Below are 20,265 nucleotides of genomic sequence, written 5' to 3' on the forward strand. Positions count from 1 at the left end.
TTATGTGAGTTACTGAAGGGAGATCCTGACCTTTAATCTCCTTGACATCTGACTGAAAAAGCACAACATGCATTGGAGCAAGTTGAGCTCACCATTGGTAAAAACCAGGCCTATCAAATAGTAGAAGCAGTGCCTGTTAGTACTTACATGCTTATTCTCAAGGTCATCCTCTAGCTCTCATAGCACAATGGAATGAAAACTGGCAGGATCCTTTGCATTTTTTGGAATGGGTATTCTTGCCGTATCATCCAAAGAAAACAGTGACCACTCAAATTGAGCTGGTTGCTCAAATTGTATGCAAAGCCAGGCAACAGTGTATTCACCTTTTAGGAGAGGAGCCTGCCATTCAAACATTGCCTTTAATAATAGAATATCTGGACTGCTGTATGGCACATAGTGCTCAGTTACAAATGGCCTTGTTAGATTATCCAGAGAGGGTTTTGTTGCATAATCCAGCACATCAATTTTTGCAGCTGCATGGAGAGCTGCAATTAGTGGAACCAACCTGGTTCTCTATGACACCAGTCTCAGGAAAGACAATGTTTACTGACAGTTTACGGAAAATGGGGAAAGCAGTAGCTACCTAGCAAGAAAAGGGGAAATGGCATAAGCTCATAGCCTATTCTAGATGGTTCACCTCAGCTCTTGGAGTTAAAAGCTGTGGTAATGGTCTTTAATAAGTGGCTTAATGAACCCATAAATGTTGTCACTAACTCACAGTATGCTTGTAACATTGCACGGTGGCTGGACTGTGCACTGCTAAAGGAGATTGACAACAAAACCTTATTTCATTTACTATAAGCACTATGGCTTACACTGCAAAGTCAAACAGAACCATACTATGTGCTGCACGTTCCTAGCCATACAAGGCTGCCAGGGTTCATTTCTGAGGGAAATACCAGAGTTGATGCCCTGAGGGCCCTGTGCCTGTGCCTGACATCTGGCAACATGCAGCCCAATCCCATGCATTTTTTCACCAAGGGGTTCACACCAGAGGCAATTTAGCATATTGTTGTCTTCAGCACAGGATATTGTAGCCTCTTATGCAGATTCTCAACATTTCTCCTCTATCCAGCCGGCTGGTGTTAATCCCAGGGGATTACAGAGCCTACAGCTATGGCAATCCGACGATACTCACATAACTGAATTTGGGTGTTTGAAATATATTCATGTCTCAGTTGGCAAATTCTCTGCTGCAATATGGGCTACCCCACATAGTGGTAAAAGGCCTAAGATGTAATTATGCATTGGAGAAATGCTTTTTCTGCATTAGGAATACCACCGCAAATTAAAACTGATAATGGTCCCAGCTGTATCGCCTTTAAATCACAAGCATTTTTGCAACAATGGGGAGTTCATCATGTTACTGGCATAACCCACTCCCCTACAGGACAGGCTATAATGGAACGTACCCATCACACACTTAAAACTCTGCTTGAAAAGCAAAAAGGGGAAATGTCAGGGGAGACACCACATAGTAGGCTGTGTAAAGCTGTATATACCCAGAATTATTGAACCATTTCTCAGAATGGTACAAATCCTGTAATAGTAACTAACTTTTTTGTCATTGCAGTCTGTAAGTGATCCTTTAACAAAAAAGCTCCGCAATTTACAGACCTGTGATTGGGAAGGTCCCTGGGATCTTGTGACTTGGGGCCTGCGGGTACACTTGTGTTTCTGCAGAAGCCAGGGTCCAGTGGGTTCCTACTGACTGTGTTTGGCCTGCTTAAGAGCACAATCAATGGAATGTAGTACTATGCTCTTAAATCATACTCACTTTGCTTCAAAGCAGCATAGGCTTAACCTAACAGCTGAAAGTGATGATTATATAGATTTGTAGAATAAAGCTGAATGCATAGCATCTTGCTTCAAACAGCAAAAGCACTAGCTCAACTAAATAAACTGGCATGTTGGGTTGCAAAGTGAGGAATGCAATATCAAAAGTATTAGCCACTGATACGAATAGTGTAAGACATGCCATTCTACAAAATCGGGCCGCTGTTGATTTTTTGTTACGAGCTCATGGTCATGACTGTATAGAGTTTGATGGTATGTGTTGTACAAACTTAAGTGATCATTCTAAATTTATACATAAGAGTATTACAAACTCGGTTGTTAATACTGCTTATTGTATTAATCCTGACATTGGTAGTGCCGTGTTCATTTTCATATCGGCAGAGGGCCCTGCAGAGGTTAATGAACGCTGCATTTACCTTGGAAGGCAAAAAGGGAGATAAAGCAGGTGGCTGTGGCCAGCCTTAACCTTGAACAAAACAGAGCTCTACCCTTCTATCAGGAATGTAAGCGACTCCAGGGAAATAAGGTCTGTGAATAACAAAGGACGAACTCCCCTGACTACCAAAAGGGCTATGAAAATAGCAAGCCTAATCCAATCACTTAAGTGCAAAGGGTACATGGACGTAGAAAGAAGACTATATAAGACATGATGTGTATTAATAAAGAGGCCACTACTGGTGGCTGGTGCTTGAGCACATCTTGGTGACAGTCCTTTTTCTCTGCCACCGACATGAGTGTGGTTTTATTTTTCCTCCTCGCTAAAGAGGAGGGAAAAAACCCTTGGTTTTGAATTATCCAATAGAATAAAACTTTTTTAGGTTGCTGGTTAACATCCTATATGAATTTGTTTTCTATGTTTCCATTTTAATGTGGACTGCTTTCAGAGAAAATCAAGAGCTTATAAGCAACCTTTGGAAGGGTTTTGTTTTATGCAATGGTCTTCCATACATATAAAATTTAACACAGTATACAATATGAGGTAAAATGGGAACTGCCCTGAGTTAACATGTCACATTGAGTGTTAGGCAGAGTGTCAGAATATTGAATGACCAGCCTGGAGGTAAGTGCAGGCATGGCAGTATTCCCCTGCTGGTGAACAGTGTGTGTATAGTTTAGTTTCACCTAGTGAATTGGGGTGGGAGATACTGAGTGGCATGATGTGTCCCAGGTAAACCCATCACTTTTGAGTCACTAGCAAGCCTGTAACGTGTTTTAGTATAACATAAGCATAGCCAAGGCCAATTTGCTTTTTTTTCCCCATCTCTGTCACCTCTACAGAAGAACATGCTCAGAAACACAGGAAAGAAAAGCCCTGTCTTTTTTTTTTTTACCTTTCTGCTCTTTTCCTTGCCTTTTTGTGGAATTAGTCGTGAACCTTGAAATGCCCCATGCCATGCACAAGTACAGGCTGTTGTGTTATATCTCTTGCTTAGGCAAGGGGAACAAGCAGCACAGTGCCATGACAATTTGTTTACAGTGTTCTGAGATGAAACTACTGGGATTGCTGTCTCTCAAGGGTGACATATATGTCTGCTTTGAAACATTAAAATGGTCAAACTATCAAACAAAATAAGCAGTAATTTTGTTTAATGTTACTTATAAAACAAAAGAAGCAAACTAATAGTGTTGTGGAACTGGGTGTATACATGTAGGTATATATGTATAGTTGCCTGTTACATGTTTCTGTCCTCTGTGTGTTAGTCTTGTTCAAATATCTTTCTCTGCTTCTTTTTGGGTTTTTGATGACTGTATTTTTGCAGACTGTAGAAGAGATTGAGGGTGTACTGGGACGTGACCTTTATCCAAATCTATCTGAAGAGAGATCTCGATGGGAAAAAGAGCTAGCTGGGTTGCGGGAAGAAAATGAGAGCCTCACGGCCATGCTATGTAGCAAGGAGGAGGAGCTGAACAGGACCAAGGCCACCACAAATGCTATTCGTGAAGAAAGAGACAGACTGCGTAGAAGGGTAAGTCTGCTGCACAGCTGATAGCTTCTTGTTCCTCCCAGCCTGTATAATTTTGTCACCAGAACAAGATTCCCTTTAATCTCTCTTCCTGTCCTAGCTGTAGGACTTTTTGGTTTTAAAACTGAGCTATACAGACCAGAGAACTAGGACAAAACTGATTCTATAATTGAAAAATGGTGTACAGTCTGATGTCAGAAATCACTGTTTAACAGAAACCCTGATACCCATCTCCAAGGAAGCATATCTAACTTCTCTACAGAGAATGCAGATTTTCCAGTGAAGCTTCTTCTCCTGTAAACAACAAATATGTCTTTGTTTTTTATGGGAATTCAATTTGTGATTAGGACTCCTGTCAATGGGAAATAATTTTCAGAATTGTACAATGGGTAGTCCAGGATATGTCCTGCCTCCTGGTCTACATTTTATGATGTTGCTAGGACAGAAAATGTCTTGTATTTTGCATGAGGTCCAAATGCATAAATAATTAAAAAAAAAATAATTTGGTCACATAAAAAGATGAAAGATCCAAGAAGATGTGACCTCAATTTCTATTGCTTTTAAAATGTATTAACTTTGTCCCTGTTAAAGCTGCAGAGTTTTGGTTGGACAGGAAATAATTCTGGTTTTAAAACATGCAGTTTCAAGTTCATGTTCAATTTGGCTGATGGCTTAAACATCCCTTCATAGTAAATAACTAAATAAATGTGTGAGGTAGAAAGTTTATACTTTACTATCATATAAAATAAGACCACTTCTTCTTTTCCTTTGTAAAATTTAGTTTATTATACACCATATATCTATTTCAGTCCTGAAGTTTTTATAGTGCTTTTATTGTGACACTTGTTTTTAAACAGAGTCAATACTTCCCCTTCAGCTATAGAAGCAACATTTATGCACCTGGGCAATTATTTCAGGATAGCAGAGTGTGGTGGGATGTGTGAGGTGGGATGGGGTGTGACAAGCAGGCAGAGAACAGAATAGCATGGGGTTGTGAATTGTGCTTTCACAAATGCAGTTATCAACACTACAGTTGATACAGATCATTATCAAACAAGAAAAAAAAAATTTACATTCTGAGAAGTATGGAATCCAAGTTAAGGTGCTTACAAGATAGGCAACAAGAATTTATACTGACAGCCAGGATCTCGTAAGTTTAAAAACAGAAGAGGGGGAAGAATTGGTGTTTGTACCCTCAGGGATTAGTATGGCTGAGCCCTTCATGTATGGTTGCAAATGTGATCCTTCAGTAGGATAAATTGGTTCTACTAGGGGTTGGAAAGACTGTAAGGAGTGCTGAGAGCTGAAAATAAACAAACACATTTTTAAAAAATGTAGAAGATTGTAGGGGAAATGGGCAGCTTACCTTGAGAAGTGACTTCAGGAGATTCTCCTGTTCACTTTGGCAAAAAGGATCTGACTTTGATTTCCCTTCCTAAGTGCTGGAGAAAGCAAGAAAGAATGAGAACTATGGGCTGTTCAAACTTAAGGACAAAACTGGAACAGGTTAATATAAACCACTCATAGCTATATTAGGCCAGAAATTAGACTGTAGACTGTGTAACAGACAAGAGGATTGGGTTTCTGAGGAGTCAGTGAGGGCTGCTAACTACTTACAAAACGGAACTTTAAAATATTAAAGTTATATTTGTGCACTGAAATGTGTGACTATGCAGGGCTACCTACTAAAACCAGGATTGTTATGTTAGGACTGTATCTAAAGGAAAGCAAAAAACTATACTTCTAATTGGCACATTTGATACTCTTAATTTGAGAGTTGTCCTTATGTTATGGTTTGTGGATTTATGAAAAACAATAAGGCAAATGTGATGTTAATAAACATATTAATAACCTTTTTTTCATACGAAAAACTGCCAAAACTTATCAATTAGGTTTGGTGTATGGCTGGAATATATATTTACAGTGGGAATGTACAGTGTTTAGGCAATATTTAACAACTTTAACAATTTTAAGCAAACCAGAAGAGTAACTGGGAAAGAGAATCCCTGGTGCAATGTGGTACTCGACCACTGGGGGAGACTCGACACGAGCCATTAAACAAAGAGGCGATGAACTACTCATTGAATTCCACCCCAGTGGGGGCGTGCTGCTGCTATGTGTTAGCCATTATGGCTTTTTGGGGTGCTCCCATGCGCCTACCACAGCAAGAGACTGGTGCTGATTGCTGGCAGGGATGCCATACTGTCTCAAAGGCTGGTCCGACTTCAGCACGACAGCGAGTGGCTCTTGAAGCTTCTTCCCAGGATTCACAGATTGTCCTGGGGTTTTGCAGAGCAGGCACTAATAGCAGTTTATCACTCTAAGAGGATGGCTACCAGGGTCTTGGCACACCCAGGATTGTCCCTCTGCCCAGCAAGACATGTCTGTCTGCTCCTGGGCTTTATGATGCATTATCGTGAAGGGCACTTGTTTCTTTCTGGGTAGCCTAAGGCACAGCATGGATTCTAAGTTGCAAGGCAAGTGAGGCTTCTCAGGCTTGCAGTAAGTAGGGCTTGTGGCTTCTCTCCCAGGTCTTGGACAAAGCAAAGCGAGTCAAGGCAAGGCAAGGTGAATACAATTTGCTCTGTATTTATCACTTGCCTGAGATTCAGTTTGGACCTATAGGGCAACTGAAGCCAGCCAATGAAATGGGATTCTGTCAGGCTGTGACTGTAAAAGGCAAAGGGATAGGCCTGATCCAGGGGAAGCATGGCCAGTGCACATGCTCTATAACCATAAAAAGAGAGTATGTCCCTTTGTTTACCAGACTTATTGATGCCTGGTTTTTTTGTCTTTTCACAGTGTTTTCCCAGACTCCTGCAGGAGGGAGGGGGGAGAGAGGGACCATGTCTAGATATACCAGGGCTTGTCTGGGTTTGTGTTGAGTCCGTTTAGCCCTACTACTACACCTTACTACAAAAGTATTACATTTTGTCTGGCTGCCAGCAGTAGCAGAGGGTTGGATTCCCTGAGGAGGAAAACATTGCTTACTTCTGTGTATATAGATACTGCTTGACCAGGTCAGTCTGTATTGGAATCCTCAGTGAATCAAGCATTTGTGAAGCCAACGCTTCGTGTGGCTACATTACTGAATTTTTCACAATTACCTTAGTATAGGCAGCACTTAGGACTGCAAGGATAATCACACTGATATAGTAGTTGTCAGCCTGTCTGTTGCCACTGTTAGGATGCTGTATGTGTTACTGGTATCTCTGGTTTGGAAGTATCTCTGGTGAAAACATAATTATGGTCAACTTGTGTCATGTAAGTGTCTAGAGCAATTGTCAGGTGATAGCAGCAATTGGATGTAACTGTCCCAAATTGTGTTCAGACCACTGACCCTGGAGAGGTTAATGTTAAGGAATTTAATGAATTTATAATTAAGATATGGATAATGGATATTAATAACTTTTTATTAATATGAAAATTTGCCCCAAACTTATTAAATAGGTTCAATGTACAGTTAGAATTTACAGTGGGAATGTACAATCTTTAGGAAAATACAACAATTTTAACCATTTTAAGCAAACCGGTAGGAATAACAGGGAAAGAGAGAATTCCCTGGTGCAAAATGGCACTCAACCACAGCATGGGAGACTCAATAAGGACTGTTAAGCTAAAGAGGCAATGCACAGCTGATTCCACCCAAGCGGGGAGTGCTGCTGCTGTGTATTAGCCATTGAGGCTTTGGAGCACTCTCATGCACCAAGCACTGCTGGTTGTCAGCAGGAATGCTGCACGGTCTCTGGGCTGGTTTGGCTTCAGCAGGATGGCAGGCTGTTTACGATGCTTCTCGCAATGAGCTTTTGCATCTTCCTGGGTAAACTGAGTCACAGCAAAATTCTAGTTGCAAGGGGAAGCAAGGCTTGGCTCTGGCTCCTAAGCTCGTGGCTTTTCTAGCTTGCAATGAGTAGGCTCATGGCTTTTATCCCAGGTTCTGGACCAGGCAACTTGAGGCAGGGCAACTCGAGGCAAGACAGCTTCGAGCAACTCGGGTCCAAGCAGGCAAGTAAACGCAACTAGAAATTGGACTGTATATATGTCATGCCTGAGATTCATTTGGGCCAATAGGGCAACTGAAGCCAGCAAATAGTTACCCAATGAAAACGGCCTCTGCTGTGGCCACAAAAGACAGAAACATAAGCCTGGTCAGGGAGAACCTGTGGCCAGTACATGTGCTCTTACCCAAAAAGAAGACTTGTTTACCCAGACATGTTGGGGCTTTTCTTTGTTCCTTTTCCCACATTACCCCGGTTTCTGCAGGGGGTGGGAGAAGAGAGGGACCATATCTAGACACATATGGGCTGTCTGGGTTTGTGCTGGGCTCGTTTGGCCCTACCATGACAGTGAGTCTTGCATTGCTCTGTAGAGACTGTGAGCTGTCTTTTATATTACAGCAAGCCAGTTCAAATATTTATTCTTCTTGAAGTAAGGAAGTTCTTCTTGGAGAGATTGGGTAGATGTTTTACCCAGTACACAAAGTATTAATGTTGATTGGAACAGAGCATAACAAAATCAAGCCACCTCTGTAGTCAGAGGTTGCCACAGCTGGGGATAGAGCTTCAGTTATTTTCATTTAGTTTGTACCTATAGAGGACTTTATTGAAACATGGTTATTAACCATCCTGAACTTGCAAGTTTATTGCCCCCACCAGAGAAGTTTATTCATTGCATATGACCCTGTCAGGAACACTATGTAATGGTTGCACTAGAGACCATATTTGCATTTTAAATGTAACATTGTGTCCATAGTTGCAAGAAAATAAATGCATTCTTTGACCTATTAAATATTTTCTGTACACCACCTGAACTCAAATTCACTTCAGATTATTTCCCTGGAGAGTGGAAAAGGAGATTCAGTTTAAATTTAGTTACTGTTCTTCACAAATTAAATTGGGTGAAGTAAATAATCTTGAAGTTGACCCAATCAATATGTCTGTTACTTCAGACCAATGTCTGTAATCAAGCAGAGTGGTTTCAATACATTTTGCTGAGGCTTGTTGGAGATTTAATTTAATTAGGCATTTGTTGTGCTCAGTTAACAGATTGAGCTGCTTTCTAGAACAGTAACTAAGAAACCACATGCATACAGAGTTTGTTTCTCACAGGTCATTAGTAAATGAGGTAATCATTTATTTCTGTAGAGTGCCTGCAGTGTATACTAATTTCACAATGCAGAGATTTACTTTACTTTTGTATGATATTGCAGTGTTAAAAATAAAGTCTTTCTGAGTCTTGGCCAGTCAGTGCCCTAGAAACTGTTTATACATAGCTGACCATAATATTGAATTCAATAATAGAGCTATAATGTTGGGGAACTTCTGTACCAGTTCATGGGATTAATATTATTTTTACACAGCAATAGGTTGCAATCAGGCCACCACTATTTACAAATGCTATATGTAGTAAGACTTAAACAGTAGTAGAAAAAGTAATATTTGTTTTCTTACACAAAATCTCTTGTAGTAGTACCAAGGTAGTCACATGAGCAGCACTGACAGAGCTATAAAGTCCATCATGACTGCAAAGTAGAAGTTGAGTGAAAATAATACATGAAAACTGCCAAGCTGCCAAAGGAGTTGTGCACAAGCCCTAAGAGGAGAGGCTGAGTGAGCTGGGATTGTTCAGCCTGGAGAAGAGAAGGATCAGGGGTGACCTCATTGCCCTCTACAACTACCTGAAAGGTGGTTGTAGACAGGAAGGGGTTGGTCTCTTCTCCCAGGCAACCAGCACCAGAACAAGAGGACACAGTATCAAGCTGCGCCAGGGGAGGTTTAGACTCAAAGTGAGGAGAAAGTTCTTCACTGAGCAAGTCATTCATCATTGGAATGGGCTGCCCAGGGAGGTGGTGGAGTCACTGTCCCTGGAGGTGTTCAAGAGGTGATTGGACATGGCACTTGGTGCCATGGTCTAGTCATGAGGTCTGTGGAGACAGATTGGACTCGATGATCCTTGGGGTCTCTTCCAACCTTAGTTATACTGTGATACTGTGTGATAGTCCCATGCTATCTGTTGGCATAAGAAGCAGCAAGTGTGGGAAGTGTTCAGGCTTCTGGGGCTGTTCTGAAGAACTGTCTGAAGTGAAAAGGAGGTTCCAGCTCTGGAAGCCCATTAAGTCTGTTCTCTGCTTAAGGCATATGTCAATTTGTTCTGTTAGTCACATGCTTTTAATTCTGAGGACTAGTCTGCATTTGCCCTCAACTCAGCTGAATTTATCAAACAATATTTTAGCTATCTTTAACTTAAGACCTACATGAAGGCTGGAGAAGAGTTAAAAAACTTGCATTAATCTGCAGAGCAGAAAGGTGCTATTTTAGTGAGTGATCTCTCTAACTACCTAGATTGCTCCCACTCTAAGGCACTTCACTGTAGTATGAGGGCTCTCCCAGAATGACTTGTGCTTGCAAAGAGTTGAAACCTATTCAAACCACAGTAGGAGTGAGATTCTTGGCCTCACAAGCATTCTTGAGCCAACACTGTTATCAGATGACATGAAGCTTACAAGAGCTGCTCAACTGTTCTTGTTTTGCTGTTATTCATGTTGGTATCAGAAGGTATTCTTCCAGATTGCTAGAGAACACTGATATGTTAGCAGCCTTTAGAGATTGTTATCAGCTTGCATAGCTTAAAATGAGCATTAAACTGTTCTGTCTCTTTGTCTCTTGGTGCTCACTAGAAACCTGAAGCAGCAGCCAAAAACTGTTTCTATTCTCCATCTCTTTCAGTTGCATGGTATTTGCTTATGCAGCAGTGTCTCCAAGTTGGCTATTAATGAACTAGAGCTTTGTTTTTATTTCCAAGCTTATATGCAAATACTTAACAATTAATCTGAAATTAAATAAGAAAAAGCCTGAGATGGGCTTGCTTCCCTCAATTCTGTAGGTTTCCACTGTGTTCTAGCCTGGAAACCCACCCTTCACCTCCCATATCATGTCCTGTCATGTACTTAAGTTACGTTGCTTTACATTCTTTATAGAGGTACAGCCCCTGGAGCACTGCATAAGGGACTTCTGTCTGAAAGGTGTCAGAAGCAGAGGAGCACTTGATTTGTATCACCTCTCCAGATACTTAAAAAAACCATATGTATAAAGTCTAGCAGCATACCTCTTCTCCTGCAGCTCATTTGTCTTTGCATTGTTCCCTTTCTCCATTCCTCAGAATAATTCAAACTGCATATTTATTTTCAGATCTGCCAAAGGAGTAGTGCTGCTAGTGACAGTTAAGTTCTTATGTATTTCTTGACAGTAGGCATCTTTGCAAAGGAGAAAGGTTTTGTAAACGCATCGTTTGAACTGCTGAGCACAGGCCCAAGCTCATTAAGCTCCAGAGAATTCACTGGGGGGGGTTGCTGTTGTAAATACTTGGAAAGACTTACTTACTATACTCAGACAACCTATAGGAAATCAGACCTTGTTATCTCTGATGCTCATGAGAGGGTCTGGATGTTATCTGGTAGAAAATGATTACTATTAGGCCATACTGAAAGGTTGGAGATGCTTTAGGATGGGAAAGGCCCTCACTTAGACCTCTTTAAATTGTCGTGTTGGTACTGTATTTTCCATCTTCCCCATCACTGATTTGCAGTATGCATGAATAAATCAGAAAGTGGAAGAGGTGTATTCACTCCTGTGGTTTGTTGTACGTTTTCCTCTTTTTTGTAATGGGAAAAAATGAAGTAAGATTGAAATGCTGGGTAAAGAAATTGTTACCACTTGAAGGGTCCAAAGATACTGAATGATGGAACAGTCACAAGTAAGGCAGAAATAAAAGAATCACAAGCATGTCCCTTATTTGAAACAGGTTAAGGAACAAAAGCAGGAAGTATCCTTTGGCTATGGAAATAAGTGGCCAAAACATGCAGTTTGTAGCTGTTTGAGTGTTTATTTAAGATGTTAGCAAATCATGCAGTTGTCAGTATACGTGTGTAAAATGCAAAGAGTAAAAATCACATATTTTAGATTCTTTATTACAGATAATTAACATATTGCACCAAAGTATATATACTTTGTGTATATATATAGTATATATACTGAAGTGTATATATAAAGTATATATACTTTGGTGCATCATGCATTTAGGTACATGTAAAAAAAGAACACACAAAAAACTTGCGTTATACACAGTGGAGCAGGACAATTGTGTGGTACTTATAAAATGCATCATGCATTTCTAGAAACCTCCATGTTGTCTGTTAATCAATTACAAATATTTCATAAATCCAACATTACTGAACTGTGTCAATTCCTTTTCTGTCCTTGATGTCTTTTTATCTAGTTCTTGAAGACCCCATGAGGAGTTGTGTATTATTTTTCACAGTTTCCTATTCCAGTTCTCTGATTTCAAAGTAAAAAAAAAATTAGAAGTGAAGATAAACAATGGTTCATATTGCTAAACATGAAATATTAATAAAGAAATAGTAATGCATTTTAAATCCAGTTATTTATATTTGGATTAATAACTTTCCTTGTGTCTTTCTCACTACTCCTGCTCCTGCTATTTCCAAGGTTCCAGGCTGTCTTTACTTCTGTTACTCTCTGTTCTTCCAGCTGTTCCATAGATTGTGGCTCTTTCCTTTTATTTTTCATTGTGGATTTCACAGGTGTTTCCTCCTTTTTTCCTCTCTTCTCACCTATAGTGTCTCATGTGCAGTACTGCAATTACCTTTATTCTGCTTAAAAACATAGCCTTCAGAATAATTTATATTGCACTGGTAACAGCACTTAGGACTTGTAGAAGTCCTACTGAGCAGACAATTTTTAATCACAGTTTTTAAACCAGTCTTTTCATAACTCATGCATTCACCATTCCAGAGAAAAATGTGTCTCTTCTGAAGTACATTTTCCTTGATTCCTGTCTTTTGTGTTCCTTTATTTTTGCTGCAGAATTACTGCTAGTGTGGAAAAGTACTTTCTGAGGAGTCAGTGCATACTGCTCTGTTTACAGTGGAGGTTTTGGTGACCAGAAATAGTTACCTAAGCTGTTTCTGGGCAGTCTGATGGGTGGGCAACCCAGTCATGACATTCTGACTTTGTGAATGTGTGAATTGTGAGATAATGATTTTACAGGTCAGAGAAATTTGCCCTGTTACTCTGCTCAGAGTTACCATTCAGTACTTTGTGTTGCTAAAGTTATTTATAGCAGTTAATTCAGTACGTAATTTCACAAATGAAGGCCTGAATAGTAAATAAATCAAGAAGCATAAATAAATCAAGAATCATAAATAAGCAGATAGTTTCTTTAAGTTCTGTTTGCTTCTATGTTAGAATATTAAAGCAGCAGCTTACATGGATTTATAACTGCGCTTTTATAAATGGTTTCCTGAGTAAAGCTTCACTTGGCTAAGGACTTAGCTCTGTCCATTTTTTCTATTGCTAATGTTGCTTTTAGAATAGTTTCTTTTATAATCATGGCCAATAGTTTCTTCTCACTAATAAAACATAAACTAAAGGAAACCTGTCAGCATTAAACTTTAATGTAATTTTGTCTTTATATAAGGTGATTTAAAACTTTGCATTCAATGAATGGTTAGCTCTTTAAGCAACTTTAACTTTCCTGGTTACAATGAAATTTAAAATGTTACTTGCTTTGGGACTGAAATGGTCCAGGACTTGCTTATAGGAATAGGTGAATATTTAGCAATTTTAAAATCAGACATTGAGGCGGGGATTTGATTTTATGAAGAATGCATCCCTAGTGGTTTTCCTGTTTGTTCATCTTTAGACAATGCTTTAATTGAGGCATTTGAGGAGTTTATTTTGCAACAATCCAGGTTAAAAGAAATAGCAATAAACATAATTTTGAAATAATGACATTTTGGTGTTGCCTTTTTCCCTCTTTTCCCCAGTATTAGTGCCACAGTACAAATTCTATCTGAACTGACTTTCCCTATCTGCAAGCAGAAACCGCATACATAGTTTATTTCAGTTGTATGCATTTCAGCAGGCTGAAATGATTGGGGTTTGTATCAGTCAAGCACTTCTGTCCATAAGGTTTGCATTAGTGCAGCTGTGCTGATGTTGAAATTATATACATCTATATGGACAAAGGCGGCCTCAGCTGCAAAACTGTAGGTTTATGCTATGAATGTGCATTTTATACAGTCCGCTAAGTTAACTTCTTGATGACAGAAAGAGCTGGGTAAAGAGGAACCTAATGAGGTTCACCAAGGATAAGTGCCAAGTTCTGCACCTGAGAAGGAATAGTAAACTGCACCAGTACAAGTTAGGAGGTGATCTGCTGGAGAGCAGCCCCATGGAGAAAGACCTGGGAGTCCTGGTGCACAAGAAGTTATCTGTGGGACAGCAATGTGCCCTTGTGGCCAAGAATGTCAATGGTATCCTGGAGTGCATTAAGAAAAGTGTCCAGCAGATTGAGGAAGGTTCTCCTCCCCCTCTACTCTGCTCTAATGAGAACTCACCTAGAATATCATGTCCAGTTCTGGGCTCCCCCCATTCCAAGAGTGACAGGGATCTACTTGAAAGACTCCAGTGGAGGGCTATTGTAGTGGTTTGAGCCTTAACTGGGAGTTGGAGCTCAGATGGGGGCAAGGCTGAGAGTCTCTCCCCAACTCCCCCCTCCTCCCTCCCAACACAGAGGTTAAAAAAAGGGAAGGAGCAAACCCACCAAGCAATAATTTGGAGTCGGCTTGGAAGCAGAGAAGTAAAGAGTTTTCTTTAAAAAAAAAAATTTAAAACAATAACAGGTAAGGTTCACAAGGGCAAGGAACAAGGATGGATGGGAGGGGGGAAAAACATGAATGCAAAACCAGTCTCTCTCTGAAGAGGCACGGAGGCAGCAGGGAGAAGGATCAGGCCCAACTACATGGCAGAGGAGCAGAAAGGCAGCTGCAGTAGCTCTCGTCCAGGAAGGCAGGAGCCAAAATAAGACCTAATGGCTGCAATGCCCTCCCTTTTATACCCTAGCTGGGTGAGGGAGGGGAGTGGAATAGACTCAGTTTCCCAGGGACAAAACACCCTGCAGGATGGGCAAAGCACTCGCATGCCTTTCGCCCCTTTGTTTTCAGGATGGGCGTTAAACCCGCCACAGCTATAAGGATGATTAAAGGAATGGATCATGTGCCTTATGAGGAAAGGCTGGACCTGGGGCTTTTTAGTCCGGAGGGGAGAAGATGGAGAGGGAATCTAGTAAATTTATACAAATATATCAGGTCTGGGTGTCAGGAAGGAATGGACAGCCTCTTCTCTCTTGTGCCCTGTGATAGGACATGGGGCAATGAATGCAAACTACAGCACAGGAAGTTCCTCCTCAACATGAGGAAGAACTTCTTCTCTGTAAGGGTCACAGAACACTAGAACAAGCTTCCCAGAGAGGTTGTGGAGTCTCCTCTAGAAACTTTCAAAATCCATCTAGATGTGTAGCTGTGTGACCTACACTAAATTATATAGCCCTGCTCTGGGAGGGGGTTTGGACTTGAAGATCTTCAGAGGTCCCTTCCAATGCCTAACATCCTGTGATCTTATGTGATTACAGTTTAGATGTATATTTCCGAGGCAAGCACACATACTCATTTTTCAGCAAGTTACTTTAAACCTTCAGGATTTAATTTGAGGCATTGTATACTTTATCATGTTGGTGGGTTTTTTTAACAGTAGTTCAAAAGCTGGTTTAGTTTATATAGATTTATTGGCCAGAAATATGATAAAATATGAATATTATTTATTAAATATAAAAATTTTTTTCCTGAGTCAATTTTAGTCAGGTTCGTTTGCCCAGTCGATGATAGGTTGATTACACATGGTAGAAGGCTAATAAACAGTAGAATAACAGTCTAGAACAATCAGAACTTGGAATACAGAGGGACAAACTGGAATCTCCCTATGCGCACAAAACCAAGCAGCAATGCTGCCTCAGGTGGCATAGACATAGACCTTGAGTTCACAATGGAGCTAACCAACAGGTAACAAGCTATAAACCTCAGAAATAACCAGGTAAATTAGCATAATTTACTCACAAACTGCCAAGCTGCTAACTACCAAAACCTTTGCTGAATGAAGAGATGTTTTGAGTTTGTAGTTATAGTCCAAAGGGCAGTATCCACAAATTCAGAGGAAATGAGCACACTGCTGCAGTGGAGGCCCAACTCAAGCACTATGCCGCTAAAACAAAAGAAGCTAATTGCCCTGAAGAAAGGAGCAAGTAGGGTGCTTGTCACCGCCTTGAATCCTATTAATGAACAGGGGAGAGAGATAAGAGAATAATTAGCATGCAAGCCATGAGTGTAACAAGCAATGAGTATTCAAGGTCTTCCCCTATAAATTCCCTTTTTGAAAACTGAAGGGCCCAATGGCACATTAGCCATTCAAATCCCACCAATCAATTAAAAATGTTTATGTGGCAAGTGAACTGCACACACCTGCTCTCATGGCATCTGACACATGCAGTTGCCTCTCTGAAATGTGAGGCTTGGGGATCAGGTTCAGCTTCCACCCCACTCCATGCAGCCTTAATGGTGCCTGCCTATTAGGCTCCTCTACCTCAATCCGGACCCTGCAACAGAGAAGGCGTGAGGGGCAGTGGCTCAAAACAGATTTAGCTGTCTTGTTAATGCCTCTTCCAGGACAAAGGCATGTATATATGTTATGTGGAGAATATTGTAACTGCAGCTTGTTCAAGCTGAAATTGCTAAAACACTGAACATGCACCTGGTGAGCCTCTATAGCTGAGGAAAGTCTAAACAACTTTAGTTTAGCTTGTTTAATCAGTTCTTTGTGTAAACATTTTGTATTCAGTGAAAAATCCCACCTTGTTTTACAGAATAGGAAATTGGAATAGATTTCATTCTACAGGGGCATGTCAAATGAACTGCACATTTATTCCACTGGACTAAAATTTTGCCAGTTTTAATTTGCAGTTGGGCTTTTCCAACAAAACCAATATAGACATTTGTGCATTAAAGCAAGCACTGTATTTTCAGGGAGATTTCCTCTTCATATTATTTCATCTCCCTTCTCTCATCTCAGACTCTTTCGTTTGAGATTCTGCAGGGAAAAAAATGAGCCCTGCTACTTTACCATGTGGTGTAATTGTTGTGTTAAGCAGAGCATTTATTCTTTGCCTGTTAAGAATTATTCCAAAGTAAATATCATAATCTTTAGCTTGGGTATAAAAAAAAACTCCTATGGACTTTTTTTTTCATCCTTTAATCCTGACATCTTTTGACATCAGTTCCACAAGTATCTAATGTGTTATGAGGACTATGCAGTATTTGCAGTGCATGCTTACAGAGAGTTTCTGTGGACTGTTGGTTGGGTTCTTTGCTGGTATCTCTTTGTCTGTACAGTACTCAATATACGGTAGCTTTATGTAGTTTTGAAAGCCTAATTATCATTTTAATGTCTTTGATCCTTAAATATGACAAAGTCATGATATATTTGTGTCAACAGTTTTCAACACGGGAGCTTTCATTTGGTTTGTTTAGGCTGATGCTTCACTACAGAGAGAATAATTTATATATATATAGTACAGTTGCACTGTATGAGTTGTATAAAACAAGCAGAAATTTATTTCATTGACAACCTCCATTCGTCTGTTTTCCACATGAAAACTTGCAGCCACCAAAGGACAAAATACAACTTCTGTGCTATGTTTTATTTTAGGTTCGGGAACTGCAAACACGTTTGCAAAGTGTGCAGGCAACAGGCCCATCCAGCCCAAGTCGTCTCACTTCTGCCAGTCGACCCATTAACCCCAGCACAGGAGAGCTGAGCACAAGCAGCAGTAGCAATGACATTCCCATAGCTAAGGTGAGCTATTGCGTGTTGTAGTAACACTTTTCATTATCTGGGAGAAGTAGGCTTCATTTTGCACAGTTCCTGTGCAAGCATGTGACTAACTGATAGATAATGTAGAATCTCTAGAGAATTTTCTGGTCTCCTAAGCAGGCCCGTGAACTTGATGTGCAGAAAGGAATGAAGCCCTAATGATTGTGATTCTCTCAGTTATAACACAGGTATCAATTTTACAGTAGTTTATTCCTGGTTTGCAAGTGTAGCGAGTGAACAAATATATTTTATGTAATCTTTATGGAGTGTGAGTTTCTGTGTAACCTGTGCAGCATTCTGACTTACAGATTGCTGAAAGAGTGAAGTTATCAAAGACAAGATCAGAGTCTTCATCGTCTGATAGACCCGTCTTAGGATCAGAAATCAGCAGCATAGGGGTAAGGACTAATAATTATCTGCATGCGCTACACCTTGTGAAGATGAACCATATCGCATATCTTACTAAATTAATGTGAGCTAACTGAAAATACTTCAAAAGGTATTTTAAGAAAAATATGTCAACAGGTAATATTTCACCCAGTAATAAGATCTCATTTTCTCAAAATTAGTGGCTAGGAATCATTTGCTGAGTGACTTAAAGACAATAATTTGGGAGTCAATTTCTCCAAAATACTGTTCATCAAGAAAAGAATATTTGGTTGCATTTCACAGCTTCCAGTCATCACAGAACTGGGTTCTGCTTTATAATGCCAATGTAAATCTGTTACACTTGTCTTACTGTCTTAATATTTGTTTCACTGAAGAACTTTGCTCTAATGTCTTGCTGAGCTTTCAAGAAAGTAAATAACTTTCATGTTTGGCTTTTTTAATGTATGATGCAATAGTGGGCTTCACCCTTTAGTTAATAAAATTTTGAATCAAAACTAATTGTTAAAGGGGAACGTTGTTAATATTCTATTCAATGAAAAATGCATAGTAAAAACTGAATAATGAATGCTTTGAAGTGAGTGCATTCCAGCAAGTGTAGTTCTCAATACAAACTCTCTGTGGGAGGAATCCAGTGGTTACCTGTTCACAGTGTTCTATTGTTAATTGCCCTGTGCAGGTGTCTAGTACTGTGGCTGAACATTTGGCACATTCCCTGCAAGACTGCTCAAATATCCAGGAAATCTTCCAAACTCTGTATTCACATGGATCTGCCATCTCTGAAAGTAAAATCCGAGAGTTTGAAGTGGAGACAGAGAGACTGAATAGGTAAGGTTAAATTTGCCCAAGTGTGTTGTCTGCTATTAGCTCTGCTAAAGTTACTACCTTTTTATCATTTTTGATCATTTCTTAGTTCAGTCTCAGCTCAACTGTGGCAGCTGGAGATAAACATGCAATGTAGTTCATGAAGAGAAGATTGAATCATGTGAATCATATGCTAAGGATCCATTAGCATGATATTTTGGTCGTATGTTATGAATCAGCATGGCATAGAGTGTTCTCTGTGGCTGACCAAGTGGACATGGCATCTGTTTCCAAAAAGTAGATGTCTAGTAGCAATAAGGATTTCCATAAATTATTCTGTAATTAGCTTGCTTTGCTTTGTCATGAAGAAACAGAATTACAGCATTAACACTATCAGTGAATGTACTGATATATGGTGGTGTGGCATATATACCAGTAAATCAACTCTCTGCAGAGGAAAGATTACAGCTTTCTCATAACAATTAAAATACTGCTGGAGTTATCCTTTAATAAGCACTACCAAAATGCATGCTTTGTGTCCTCTTTGGTACATGAAATCAAACAGTGAATCAGGAACTTGAGAATCATGTCTCAGCATGTTTCCTTCCAAGCTCGCTCTTTCCCATGGCTATTTAAATTTAGTCTGAGCGGTAATACAATATCTCTTTTATTTGTTGCTACTGTTTTTGTAGTGCTGCAAAATGTGATTTTTTTTTTTTCCTTTTTTTCTCTGCACTGCACAATTATGCTTTGACAACATATTTACTCACAAGAAGATGTCAAAGAAGTTTTGTAAAGAAGCATCTGAAAGTCAGGGCTTACTCTGATTGCAGAATAAATGGTGGTATATTAGCCTTTCTCCTCTTTCTTGTGTTTATTAAGAGGTCAGTGATTTTAGAATTCTGCATGGCACTGATTTGTCATTAGCTAGTAGTCCACATTTTTAAACAGTTTGCCTGTCTGGTTTTGGTGTATGTCCATGTCCTAGAACTAGGTATAGTACCTTGATGTGTAGAGTAGTTCTCAGCAGTGAGAATAAACAGTAATACAGATGTTTGGAAGGTTTATTTTCAGTTTCAGAATTTATCTCTCAGAGAAGAGTATTACAGTTGAGCTTTTGACTGTTGCCAGAACTTGAAATTTAATTGCCTTATTGAAACTGGGATCATGTTTTGGAAGTTACCACTCTCAACACAACCAAAATATGACTCCAAGTGAAACAATTATTCTGATGTTCCAGAGAAAGGGGACCTTTATGCAACTGCATGATCCCTGCACACACCCACACACTGCACCAATGAATATGTCACATAAAACAAAAAGCAAATGTAGTAGCAGAAGTGAGGATTTGAGGCAGTAAAATTTAGCAGAATTTTATTATGGAACTATCCCTACACAGTCCTCTGTCTACAAAACAGGGGTACAGCTTTCTGCTTGCTGCTGTTGCACAAGTTTATGATTTACATTTTGTGGTAAGGAGAGGAGGAAGGCAAGAGACTGTCCTAAGAGAAGTTGCTATCCTTTTGGGTCTT

At 39.9% G+C, this 20,265-nt stretch overlaps 1 protein-coding gene across 2 annotated transcripts in view; it reads left to right on the forward strand.

The window, feature by feature from the left end:
* MCC (MCC regulator of WNT signaling pathway) overlaps positions 1–20,265 on the forward strand; it is a 205,606-nt gene that overhangs the window by 154,745 nt on the left and 30,596 nt on the right. For both annotated transcript variants that reach the window (XM_054178593.1, XM_054178594.1), the window contains exons 6-9: positions 3,558–3,764; positions 17,378–17,524; positions 17,851–17,940; positions 18,609–18,757. In XM_054178593.1, the coding sequence (XP_054034568.1) occupies positions 3,558–3,764; positions 17,378–17,524; positions 17,851–17,940; positions 18,609–18,757 (593 nt within the window). The remainder of the gene's footprint in view (positions 1–3,557; positions 3,765–17,377; positions 17,525–17,850; positions 17,941–18,608; positions 18,758–20,265) is intronic.

This window comes from Dryobates pubescens, chromosome Z (genome assembly GCF_014839835.1).
Source record: "Dryobates pubescens isolate bDryPub1 chromosome Z, bDryPub1.pri, whole genome shotgun sequence".
Lineage (NCBI taxonomy): Eukaryota > Metazoa > Chordata > Aves > Piciformes > Picidae > Dryobates > Dryobates pubescens.